General features: G+C 54.2%; 1 protein-coding gene and 1 long non-coding RNA gene across 2 annotated transcripts; one reads left to right on the top strand and one right to left on the bottom strand.

The window, feature by feature from the left end:
* The first annotated feature begins 302 nt into the window (after nt 1-302).
* On the top strand, nt 303-4,341 carry LOC123653184. The gene is made up of 2 exons (XR_006742842.1): nt 303-530; nt 2,375-4,341. It is a non-coding gene; the product is annotated as an uncharacterized LOC123653184 (long non-coding RNA).
* Nucleotides 4,342-7,409: 3,068 nt separating this feature from the next.
* HOXC12 (homeobox C12) lies at nt 7,410-11,340 on the bottom strand. The gene is made up of 2 exons (XM_036457546.2): nt 10,711-11,340; nt 7,410-9,902 (listed from the first exon to the last, which is right to left on the bottom strand). The coding sequence occupies exons 1-2, from the start codon at nt 11,315-11,317 to the stop codon at nt 9,664-9,666; spliced, it is 846 nt and encodes a 281-aa protein (XP_036313439.1). The 5' UTR covers nt 11,318-11,340; the 3' UTR covers nt 7,410-9,663.
* Between the last annotated feature and the right edge of the window lie 1,406 nt (nt 11,341-12,746).

Below are 12,746 nucleotides of genomic sequence, written 5' to 3'. Positions count from 1 at the left end.
TTGTTTTCGGAAGGAGACCTGAATAGAAATGTAAGCTGTACATGAACTTTTCTTTGTGACGGCTACTTTCCTCTCCAATGCCTACGTCCTGCTCCGCTTCGCGGTTGGAGTGGAGCGGATTTGGAAGTCTGCAGGAGGGGAGAGGGGGGCGTGGAGAGAGACGGAGCCCGGAGCCGCAGACAGAGGCGAGAGGCGCGGCGGACGAGAGAAGTGGAGAGAAAAGAGGCGTCTGGGTGGAGAAAGCAGGGAGAGAGGGAGGGAAGGAGGGAGGGCGGGCGGGAGGGAGGGGGCCCAGCTGGCAGGAGCGGAGCCAGGGAGAGAAAGGGAGAGAAAAGTTTCCCCGCAGTCTTCATTGGCAGACTTCTCCGGGAGCTGCTTCCCTGGCCCGCGGAGCTCACCCCCAATGAAGGAAGGCGGGAGGTCCCCTTTCTTCAGACCCCAAAGAATCCAGTTTTACAAGACCAGAAATGCCATGGCCAAGTCCTGGCAGAAAGAGAGGCTGAAATGGAGGACGGCACCTTCCATATAAGGTACGATGCTAACTTGACCTTCACTTTGTCACTGAGCCCCCGCCCCCGCAGACTCCTGCAGGCAGCCAGGCGGAGCGAGCTTCTGCCTCCTCCTTCCTTCCTTTCTCTTTCCTTTCCTTTTTTCATCTCCCTCCTTCTCCCCCTTCTGTCATTTTCTTCCTTTTTTTCCTACCTTTTCCTTTTTATTTCCTTGCTTCTTTCCCACCCCTTCTACTGTCCCCCTTCTTAATCCCTTTCTTTCACTCATTCATTTCCCTCGTGCTTGCTGGTTTCATGGTTTTCCTTGATTCTCTCTTGCCTAGCTCTTTACTGTAATCTCTTCTTCCTCTCTCTACCACAATCTTTTGTTCTGGTCTTTTGAATCCCAGAAACAAACAAACAAACTATATATATATATATATATATATATATATATATATATATATATATATATATATTCTTTTCCTATCCCCACCCCAAATGATCTCCACAGCTGTAGACTGGCTTCTGCCCCCATCCACATGTCCCTGGGTGGAGGGTCAGGAACGAAGGCCAATTTGGGGTCAAAGGGGCTTCACTCTGGGCCCAGCGACCAGTTGGGGATGACAGTGAACTTCTTTTTGGTAAGACCCTAGTTTCCTCTCACTGGCCTCACCCTAATGGTCCTAATCAGAGAGAGAGCGGAGAGAAAAGGCCTTGATTAGGGATGGAGTGGGGGGGGGGGACGGTTTGGGGAGAGCGAGATCACTGCTCCTGAGACTAAAGAGGAGATTTAAATACCAAATTGTTGTTTGCCCTTCTCTGAGTTCTTAGCCCCTTAAATACTAAAGATTTCTCTTAAGACATCTGGGGATGAAATTTAGAGAATTAGGGATTTCTGGAGATTCACACACACATAAAAATAGGAATGAAAAGGACTATGGGGCCACTCTATCTCACCACTTGCTGTCTCTCCCAGGCTCCAATAGAGCCACTGACATTAACTCTAATCATGTCTTGTGCGGCTATAAAATAAAAGATATTATGGACACCCCTATAATTGTCTGTTATTTGCTTACTTGTGGTAATTACAATAGTAGATGAGACAGGTCTATGCAGAAAAAGTAAAGCCAAGCAAATTCCTCAAAAATGAAACTGTTTCGCTGAGGCCTTCAAACTCTCTTATCCCTTCTTCAGGAGGCTCCAGAATGTCTAAGCTCCTGCCTAAGACCTCTTTGGCTTAGGAGTAGCCATCTTGTCGGGGATAGGGTGATATTGGGCGATCCTACCACCTACTTTTACTCTATATCCCATACACCCCCCTCTTCTGCAAAGATACCACCGAGGAGCAGACAATAAGAGAGGAATGCCTTCTCTCTGTCCCCCTACAATTATCCGGATAATTGATGAATTCTTCTTTGAATGCTGCTGTGTAGCCAGGGCTGGGGTTTCAGCAGGAAGTGCCGGGGAAAGAATTCTAAATGGGGGAAGCGGGGAGAGTCCTGGTTCTTACATTCCCAGACTTTATAGTTGTGTCTAGTGTTACATTGTTTCTTCGGGCAAAGATCTTTGTTCGCCTTCAGTCATATTTCTCCCTCCCCCGCTTTTCTTATTCTCTCCCTACCCCTTATATTGGCCCCTTTAAAGGAGATTCAAATCATCTCCTGCTTTTAATACACGACTATAAAAGTAAAATTAATCCCCCCTTGCCCTTTAATATCAATATCTCTCCGTTAAGTATGCGCATTGGTGAGAATAAACATAATTAAGTGTTGCAACGCAAACCAGCTATTACATCCGAGGTATCCCCCCACTGGGTTTGGCTTATCGAGGGGTGTTCACTCTGCAGCGAGATAACCAGAGGGTGTTTTTATTCTTTTTATAAGCTCCTTGGGTCCCGAGTCAGCACCAACTTGGTAGAAAAAGCAACCATGAAGCCAGAGAGAGAGCCGCAGGAGGCGAGAGAGCGCCAGACCAGCCGGAGAGGAACCTCGGGGAGAAATGCAGAGAAAGGAAACGGCAGAAGGTCCCTGAAGAAACGCGGCCGAGGGCAAGAGAGGCACTCACAGACAGAGGTTTACATATTTTTATTTAAAGGACTTTTTAAACATGGAGGGCTTGAGGAAGAAAAGGGAAAATTCAGGGAAGGAGTGGGGAGCGAGAATTATCCAAGCCACAGCAAGAACGCCCCAGAAGGGAAGAATGGCGCTCGCTCGGCATGGAGCAGCTTCGTGGGTCAGGGCTGTCCTACAGACGGCTGGGCTGGGTCCCCGAGCCCCCACTCCCACCCTCTCCAGGCCACCAGGGCTTCCTGGCTCTCCTTATCATCTTCATCTTTATGACGAAGCTTGTTAACAAGACCAGCAAGCTGGCCGAGCAAATCTATCTCAGCCACTCGGGCTCAGCCAAGCAGCATCCGGTGGGGTGGGGAGGGAGGGGGGGGGGGACTGGCAAGGCACTAATTAATTGATTCCTTTGGACAGTAAAATATGGCCGCGTCTACACAGAACCCATGGACTCATAAACAATATCTCTGCTGGGTGTGAGCACACTGCTTCTCCAAGAATTTTCCATAGGCATGTGTCATGCAGTCCTGGATCTTTAGCTGCTAAAGAAAGACCCACATGGGACTAATTTTTAGGGGGCCACAACAGAGTTAGCTCAGTGCCAGGAAATGCTTTAAGTTACTACTGCCTCTCAAAAAGCATTGAGAGTGGGTTTTGTTGGGGGGAAAAAAAGCTGGGATTATGGGATATAATTTCCCTGCTGTCTTTGTAGACTCCACCAAGGTTAAGGTTGGGAACCGGAGCTGAGGCAGGCGCTGGACAGGCCAGAACCAGACCCTGGGCAGCTGGGAAGGAGTGGGATTGCCCTGGGATTTGACAAGGGCATAGAAGAAGAGGTTCAGTGTTTGCTTCATGATGCTCCCTAGACTTAGATGAAAAGAATTTTAAAATTTAAATGGAAATAACTTCATTTTCAGGAGCCCAGCACATACCTGGAACTGCCTGTTAGCTCAACCTGCCTGTTACATACTTCTCTGGTTGCTGCATTTTCTCTTCCCCCTTTCCTACCTGGCAGCCCAGAGGAACTTTATAATATGTTTATATTAGGTCCAGGAGAACACGTCCTGAGGCACAGGGGATAACCTAATTACATAATGCTAATTCCATACACCAGTGATTATGCAGCCAGACCCTGTGCAAACAGGGCTTAGCACTCTAAATATAGACCCTGACTTCAGACAAGAGAGGCAACAGGGAGTCAGGGCGAGGAGACCACTTATATAAATAATGCATGTAGATATCGAAGGGTTTTTCAAGTACAGCAAAGAGGCTAACCCATGGAGATGGTCATTGCCAACGCCTGATCTTCCTCCCACTACTGTTTTAAAGATTGCCTGAGAAGTGTATATTATAAATACGATGTGTGAACCCAAAGAATGCTTTTCAACTTATATTTGGTACACACCATGTATGCAAACATAATTTACAGAATATATTTTTTTTCATACACTGGGTAGATATGCACTTTGTGTGTCTATAATAATAGGATGTATTTTAATGCAGTTTTATGTGGATATATTACTATCTGGATGTATTTTCTGGGCACTGATTTTCTATGCTCTATGTAGTGAAATAGATGCAGGACTGTAATTCCCTTTGTAGAATATGTGGAAGCGTGCTGTTTGTAAATTAATTTTACGTGTGGTGGATGTACATGCTTTATGTAATCTTTTTCTGGGAGATTGCTTTAACCATACAATAGCTGGAATTGCCTCTGTATGTATATTTTCTAGAGAAATGTATTTTCCATTCCCAGAATGTATATGTAATATAGATTGTAATCTATGCATTTTAGAAGGTTTCGATGTATTCATATTTGCGTGCATTTTATGGAACATCTTTTCCCCGCCGGTGGTGAGTCCCATCCACACAGACCTGTCTTTGAAAGACGCTCTCTACACTGGCTCAGGGAAACTGGTCAAGTGGAGGATGGTCTCCACGTAGCCAGGAAGTGGCTCCGACTCAGGGAGGAGAAAACACTCACAAACAACCGGCTGGTCACCCTGGGCGAGACCAAGCCCAGTTCCTTGGCTCCCTGGCCAGGCTCCTTGGGGCAGGAGCCTGGGGGCAGCGCCGCTGGGGGTGAGAGGCGCGGAGGGAGGGCGGCCGCGTGCCCGGCGGAGGGAAGGCGCTTAGGAAAAAGGCCTGGCTCCCAGAGCCCCGCAGCGCCTCGGACCCGGGCTGTTCTTCGAGGGCTCCCACAAACTCGCGGGGCGCCCTCCAGGCCCGGGGTGCTCAGGGACCAGCGGATGAGCCGGCCCCGGCTCCGCAGCCTCCGCGGCTCCGGCCAGCAGGGGTCAGCCCACCCCTCCCGGGCCCCGCGGGCCTCGGGCGGCGAGCGCAGCGGCCGGGCTGAGCGGCGGGGAGCTCCGCGGGTCCCCGGGGCTGGGGAGCGCGGCCGCTCTCCTCGCCTCGGGCCGCAGGAGCGGACCGGAGCCTGGGCCGGGCCGGGCGGGAAATTGGACCGGAGCCCCAGCCACCCGGCCGGCCACGGTTGGGAGAGGGCGGTCCAGCTGCCCGCGTCATCCTTGGCGGCCGGGGCGCTTTGTCTTGGGGGCCGCTTCCCCGCGCGGGGAGCGCGACGCCGCCAGCAGTTTGCGGGGCGTCCAGGGGGCGCGGGCACCGGCCGCACACTTCGCGGCGGAAAACCGGCAACTCGGTCTCCGCAGAGACAGACACGGAAGGGCAGCAGCTCCGACCTCCAGGCCCGGGATCCACGCGGCTCCGGGATCCGGGGCCTGCAGCCACCTCGAGTCGAATTACACCGGCATCTCCGGCGCCTCCATGTGCCCGCCTCGCAGAGAGGCTCCGGAGCTCCCTAGTGTGTTTCCCGCGCGGCCCGGGGCCCCGAGAACCGCTCCTGCTTTCCCGGTAATGGCGGGGAGGATGGGCAGAGGCTCCGGGCTGTCCGGAACCTGAATCCCCGGGGTTTGCTTTGTTCGCAGAGCGAGGCTGGCTGTCCCCTCTCTGCGCTGGATCAGAGCCATCCACCGCGCCGGCTGCATTAGTCTCCACAGAACCCGGCTGCCCGACCACCTCTCGTCCGCTGCACAGTGGCTTTTAATGCCCTAGCTGCCTTTGTGCAGATCAGAGTGGAGGAGAACTGAGTGGATGATCAGGGCCAAACACACAAGTTATTTGGCTCATATTTGTATATGAGCTTGCAAACACACAGCAGCAGGATTAGTTTCTATCTGGATTATCCAGATAACTCTCCCCATTTCTTGCTCCGGAAGACCCAGTGGAGACCAGGATGCTTTGTCTGAAAGCCGGTGGAGTCAATTGTAGTTTGAGGCCTTGAACCAGACAAATAGTTGCAAAGTAGATGCAATCTTTGCCCAGATCAAGAGCTCCAGCGGTGTGCCCTAAATATTTGAGTTGTGTCTCAACCATGACCTTCTCTTTGGCCAGGAGACCCAAGGACTTGTTTTTCAGCCATTGGGAGGAGATTATGGTGTCTTTCCTTCACTGACACTCCCCCAGTTACTGCGTGGGGGTGGGTGCTGCGTAGAAACCACCCAACAGGACCTATTCTCTCTCAGATCTTCAGTATCTCAGAATAAGTCGAGGGAATAAATTAAGGGCCAGTTATTCCCGGCCTCCCTAACTTCATTTCTTCCTTTTTAGCCAGAAATGTTTTCACTGTTAACTTTCTGTATGGATGTGTCCCTGGGTTCATGGGGATTCAGATCCTCCTCCCCCCTTTATGCAGATCCAGGCACAGCCACCCAGTCCCTCCCCCAGCTCATGGCTGCCAGACGCTATCTTGTTCCCAGCCTTGCCCCCACTCTGTAGGGCCTTTGTGTGAGTACCCTCAAAGCTTGGGATCATCTTCTTCCTGCCTGAACCCCTCAGCTATCTATACAAGACAGCTGGGATTAGGGGCAAAGGGAAATGAGGTTTGGTTTAAATTTACCAGTTTTACTAGTTGCAGGAGAAAGGAAAGGAAGAGCGACAAAGTTTTCAGGGCGGAAGGCGTGGTTTGCAGGCTGAGCTAGGGTGGGGACCTCAGCTATTCCGGAGAGGGCCCAGCAGGGTGGAGGGGAATTTGGAGGAGACTATCATTGGAGCCAGGCTGCGAAAATAAGAAACTCAGGGACCAGAGGCTCAGGGGCAGAGGCATAGGGAGGCCGTTGCACCTACAAGGAAGGGGGGAGGTGGAGTTGCAAAGGGCTCATGCACTCAGCTGGAACCCGGATTCTGACCATGGCCCAGAGAAGGTTACTGGCTGAGAGAAAAGGAGCCAATTTCTCCAGCTTCAAGTGGTCTTTAGTCCCTGCCCGATCTTCTTGCAGTGCACAGATATGTTCCCAGAGCAAAGCCATGGAGTCAGGGCCTTGGGGTTGAAGTGTGGACCCACCAAACCCTGCCCGTATCCCACTCTCATCATCCCAGCTCCAGCCTGCTTGCACCCCTGCCCTGGCTTTGCTTCGTGGAGATCCTGTAGCTCAGACTTTCTTTTCCCAGCCCTGCAGATAAGTAATCTCAGCCTCCTCCAAGCTGCTCACATTATTTTTACAGCCCAGGACTTCTCAGATATTCCTCTCCTCCTCCCCAGTCTATGCCCCCCCCCCAATTTTTTCTCTCCGCTAGTAATTGCTTAGGAGTGGATATGGAAGCTCATCAACAGATCTTGATTGCTCATATATTTTTGTTGCCCCTGAAACTGCTCTTCCTTTATTATTATAATTATTCTTTTTATTATTCACCTGAGCTGGAGAAAATAAAGTGGAAGACAGCTCGGAGGCTGAGGATCCCATTCTCCCTAAACAGAGGAGACAATGTGTGGGGAACCAGTTTAATTTTTTTTTTCTAAAAAACAAACAAAACAAAAACACATCACCATACAGTTATGTTTTAATTAGTATTATTAATATTAATATGATGAAGAAACTCTGTACAAGGACTATATAAAGGGGAAAACGTGCTAAAGACAGCTGTTTGAATAGGAGGGCGCACTACAGAGAGCTGGGGAGGGAGAGAAGAGAGGTTGTCTACCCACAGGGACTGCACAAGGTACTATCAACAGACACAGAGAACAGGACACAGATTGACAGAGTTCACAGAAGTCAATTTTAAAGCGACAGGAAGAGAATATTGCATATCTTTCTCCTTCCACCCTTTGAGAGTCTTCTGGTCTCTCTTCTGTATTGGGCAGTGGGAGTCAGGCTGGGGTGATGCAGATGGATTCCAGCACCCCAGGGCCCTTGAGGTCACAGGAGGGGCTGCACGAAGAGGTACATGGGTGACCAGGCAAAGGGGAGAGTGCCTCAGACCCAGCAGCAGCAGACAGCTGCAAACTCACATATAAGGGGAACAAGTTCATGTGGCTGGGAAAGTGTGTCAGGTGCCCAGCGGAGGATGGGAGCATGTGATTATATGGCCACTCTACAGGGTTTTATCTGGGGACATGAGGCTGCCTGCTTGCAAGTACAGTCAGGAGAGTGGGTTGCGCCCACCGGTGTGCTGGGCTCAGCTGTCCCTATGAGTTTGCCTCCGCAGGGTCCTGTATAGAGCTGTGTGCTGGTGGGAGAATGGGAGGGGGACACTCTGTGGATTGCCTTTGGAGGGTGTATTAGGAGAGACGCTCCCCAGGCAGGAAGAACTCCCAGCGAGCAGGCCAGTTCCACTCTTCCCAAGCTGAGTTGAACTCCCGTCAGTCCCTTGCTCCTGGCAAGGGTAGGGCAGCAGATGGGAGGATGGGGGACTCTTACTCAGAGGGAAATGGAATATGGAAAGGCAGGCAAGTTCCTTCACTGCTTCTGTCTCCTAAGCCAGGCTAGCATCTCTGGGGCTGGGCCTGGGGCCAGGGCTGGGGGTGGGCTGGGCCTGATAGGGGCTGTGAATAGAAGGCCCTCCGCTGGAGAAGCCACTCTCTGACCTCCAACAGGTTCTGGAGATGTGCTCCTCCCTCTGCCCTGGTCCCTGTATACCAGGCCATGGGTCCTGAGACAAAGGGCCAAGTTGGGGAGAGGGTGGAGTGGGAGACAGAAACTAGTTGGGTGGGGGGCTGCAGTGCCTCCTCCTTCATTGTCACCAGCCTGGGAAACCTGGGCTGAGCTGGGCCACTACAGCCAGTAGCCCCTCTAGGGGCGGATTCTCCTCCTGCCTCATAAATTATGCCAGTCCAGCCTCTAGCCGGCCGTGACCATGAACGCCAGCGGGAAAGGAGGAATTAGCGGTGGCAGCCAGAAATTCTTCCACCCGCCAATCAAAGCCGTGCTCCAAGCCCCTTTCACAGCCTCGTGGGTTCCCCCGGAGGGCCAGGTGGGGGCCCCTAGAGTGACTATGGAATCTGAGGCTGCGTCTGCTTAGCCCTCAGTTCCTGGCTTGTGGTTCTGGTCTGCAGCCACCGAGGGGGCAGGAAGAGAGGATGGCAGCACACCCGTGAGCGAACAGGCTGGCAGGCTTGGGAGAGGGCTGGGGACCGGGAGACGCTCAGACAGCCTGCCCTAGAGAGGACATAAGGTTGTGATCTCCTGTCTGCAGCCAGGTCTGCCAACCGTTCATGCTTCTGCCTGCGCTGCTGTCCAGGCCTGGAGGACCCAGACACCCTGGACATGGGTATTGCTGACCATTCTGTCCTTCCAAACCGCACTTCCTCCTGGATCTCCCCACTTCCTCCTGCCCTCCCAGAGCCGCCCTGTCCCCCTCTACTCTCTCTAACGACCTCTACTCTTGCTCCCTCCTGTCAGCGGCTCCTAATCCCAACAGCGAGTTCTGGGAGACTGTTCCACTGTCCCTACCCTCGCTCACTCCTGCAGGCGGACAAGATCACAGAGGGAAAGTGGTGGGAGCAGGGTCCTCAGCCTCAGGCTGCCTCAAACCAACCCTTCCCCGATGCCTCCGCTTGCCCTGTCTGTCCCTGGCCTGAGCTGTGGCTTTCTGTCTCCCTGGCCGGGCTCTTCCCTTCTCTCTGGGGCCTGGCAGGACCTGCTGGGGGTGTGTGAGAGGGGAACACGAAGAAAACAGACAAGAGGACGTCCAGAGAGGGCCTGCCAGAGACTTCTGGCCTTCTAAGCGGGGAGCCTGTGTCCCAGGCAGCGCCCCCTCTTGCTCTCCGCCAGAGACGGGCTCAGTCTGGGGCTGGCTCCCTTGTCTTGGCCCCCCTAAAAGAAAGAGAGAGCTTGCTCCCTCAACAGAAGTCTCTTCTTTTTCATCCTCCGGTTCTGAAACCAGATCTTGACCTGCTGGTCACTAAGATTCAAGCGGTCTGAGAGTTCCCTCCGGCGCTGCCGCGTGATGAACTCGTTCACGAGAAACTCGCCCTCCAGCTCCGCCAGCTGCAGCTTCGAGTAGGGCTTGCGCTTCTTCCGCGAGCGGCTGTGGATCGGGTACCAGGGCGTGCCTGGGTGGAGACGAACCGGGGAACGGGGGTTGGCCAGGAGACCGAGAGGGGACAGGCTCGGAGCCCTTGCTCCTTCCCTAGTCCTCGTCACCTTGGCCTCATGCCCGCCCCAAGCCCTTCCTCTCCTGGCGCCTCTCTTCTCTGCAGAGCCCACCCCTACCAACTCCCACCCCTCGCCATTCTCCTTCTCCTCTTTCACTTCTTTTCCTCTTTCACTTCTTTTCCTCTTTCACTTCTTTTCCTCTTTCACTTCTTTTCCTCTTTCACTTCTTTTCCTTGCTTTGCCAACTCTATCTGCCACTGCAGTGTCCCTGACCCTTCTATGTTCCTCTTCCCCCCTTCTTCCCAAACCTCTTCTCCGGGATATGCTGGTCCCTTCCTCTCACATCTTCCGGGATGGGGTCCCTGATCAGTTAGAACAGACACGAGCGAGTGGCGAGAGTTAAACTATCCACTGGCGAAAACATGCCGGTAACGGAGGCTGTGGGGGGCTCAGGAGGAGCAGGGACCCAGCTCTGGGCCCCACCTTCCCACCCCTCAAGCCTGGGGAAGCCTCGGTCAAGAATTTCCCTCCTCCCGAGCTCCCTGCCCCCTCCAGCCGGGGGCTAAAGTAGAAGGGAATCTCTTCAGCTCTTTTATGGGGATATTTACATGTTTATAGGTCTCCCCAACCCCCACTTCTTTTTAAAAAGAAGCGCTTCCTCACCACACATTCTGTCACCCCAGGCGGCCCTGGCTCGGCCCGACCCCGCCCGCCCCGTCAGACGTCCCGCCCCAGTGCGTCTCCGGAGCGGGCCGGGGTGCTTACCGCTGGCCGCGAGCCCGCCGCCGGGGTTTAGGGGTGACACCAAGCCGCCGGGGTCGCCCGCGCCGGCGCCCTTGTTGCCCTCGTTGAGCAGGGACGAGCTGGAGTCGGATTCCAGGGACTGGCACGAGGGCGGGTCGTGCGGGGGTCCGGCACCGCCGTCGCCGCCGCCGCCACCGCCGGCCGCGTAGTCGTACTTGAACCCGAGCGCGGGCGGCCCCGCCGGCTCCAGCGGCAGGAGCGCGGCCCCGGGTCCCACGCCCGGGCCCGGGTCGCGCCCGCGCTCCTCCCGCTTCAGGCCGCCGCCCTCGGCGCACGGCTCGCGGTAGTAGCCCTTGCTGTCCTCAACGCGCGCCAGCTCGCACGTGCGGCCGAAGGGCGGGTTGAGCGACACGGGGCTGCCGAGGTAGGGCTGCGGGTAGCCATTGCACGGCTCCGCCGACGGCCAGGGCAGCGAGCACACGTTGTCGCGGCGCGGGTAGGACAGCGAAGGCAGCCCGGGCAGCTGCGCGCCGGACGCGCGGAAATTGGGGAAGTAGAAGGTGTCTCCCGTGTGGATGTTCACCAGCGGCCCCACAAACCCGGGATTCAGGAGATTATGCTCTCCCATTTCCGCGGGGCCCGACCGGCGGCTTCTACTTTATTGCTATCTGACATTAAACATAGTTAAACCTGCACCGGCCACCCATTGGCCGTCCAGCTCACGTGGGCACCGCCGCCAGAGGGATGGGTGGGGACAGCGGATCCCCCCCACCCCACCCCGCACCAATTCCAACGTCCCCCTTCCCCAATTGGGGGGGGGTGGCGAAACGCGGGGACAGATTTATTCGCTGGCTTCTAGTTTTTTAAAGATATCCTATAAAACCTAACGCAGAGAGTGAGGCAATCGCCGGACGCGGGGCGAGGGGGAAACAGCCACGCCAAAAAATGCCCGCACATCCACACCACTGCACCCCGCACCCCCCCCCCCCCAGATGTATTCTCTTCTCACCAACAGCTGGCCCGGCACAGCCCGGCCCTCTTTAATTAGCTCCTTTATTAACTAAAACCGTTGGAATTTACAATATCTCCCCAATAAATTACTATTAGATATTGTGTCATATAAAGTTTACTGGCTGTTTAAGGAGACGGATGAGCCCTTTGGCTCGGGGTTTATTTACAGTAGCGGCGAGTGGGGGCAAAGGCAGGTTTTCCTGCCGCTGTCTCTCCCAGCCCTTGGCTGCTGAGCTTTTCTTCTTCAGCTCGTTCTCCTCGGGAATTTGGGGCTCTTTCCTCAAGGAAGGACTCAGGGAGAATTATTAATGTAGGGTCTCCCCCCCAAGCTGGGAGCCACCCTAGCCCTGCATTTCTGCTCAGCTTGTAGAGAAAGATGCGGGGGAGGCAGGAAAAGAAGGCGCCAGCTCGGTGTGTACCTGCCTACCTGCTCTTGGGAATCTGGGGGCTTGGGCTGCTCTTTTCTGTGATTCTGCGGGTCACAGGGGCTTCTGGGGGAATCTCCCAGATTCTGTGCAGCAAGAATCTCTGGGCCCCTAGCAGAGCTTTGTTGGCCTGGGAAGCTCTTCCCACTGTGAGAAGACATTGGCACCCCAAAACTGGCCCACCCTCCCCTCGGGATCCTCAGATAGCGGTGCTGAGGCCACTGGGTGTGCTGGGAGCGAGGGAAAGGACTCCAGAGAGCCATCCTGTTGGGTTATGTTTATGGTGCGAGCCTCAGCAGCTCCTTCCGGGAAAGGCTGAGTACCCAACGCTGGCCATTGGTGAGCCTCATCAACGAAGGGAAATCACAAACCCTTTTCAACTAAGTCCGCAGCACACAGCCCAGTGGATTAAAAAGAAGAATAAGAAACCCAACACACACACACACACACACACACACACACACCAAAAACCTTCAGAAGTGGGTGCATTCTATCAGAGCCTCCCTCGTAGACAAATAGTCGAATTTCTATGTGATTATTACAGGCTCCTATCCAATGCCCAGCTCTAGTAATACGAGGTGAGATAAATAGTTCAGGAAACATCTAAATATGAGAAAACAC

The sequence above is a fragment of the Pipistrellus kuhlii genome, unplaced genomic scaffold (assembly GCF_014108245.1).
Source record: "Pipistrellus kuhlii isolate mPipKuh1 unplaced genomic scaffold, mPipKuh1.p scaffold_m20_p_3, whole genome shotgun sequence".
NCBI classification, from domain to species: Eukaryota; Metazoa; Chordata; class Mammalia; order Chiroptera; family Vespertilionidae; genus Pipistrellus; species Pipistrellus kuhlii.
Note: the sequence above shows the minus strand (reverse complement) of the source record. Positions and strands in the feature narration are given on the sequence as shown.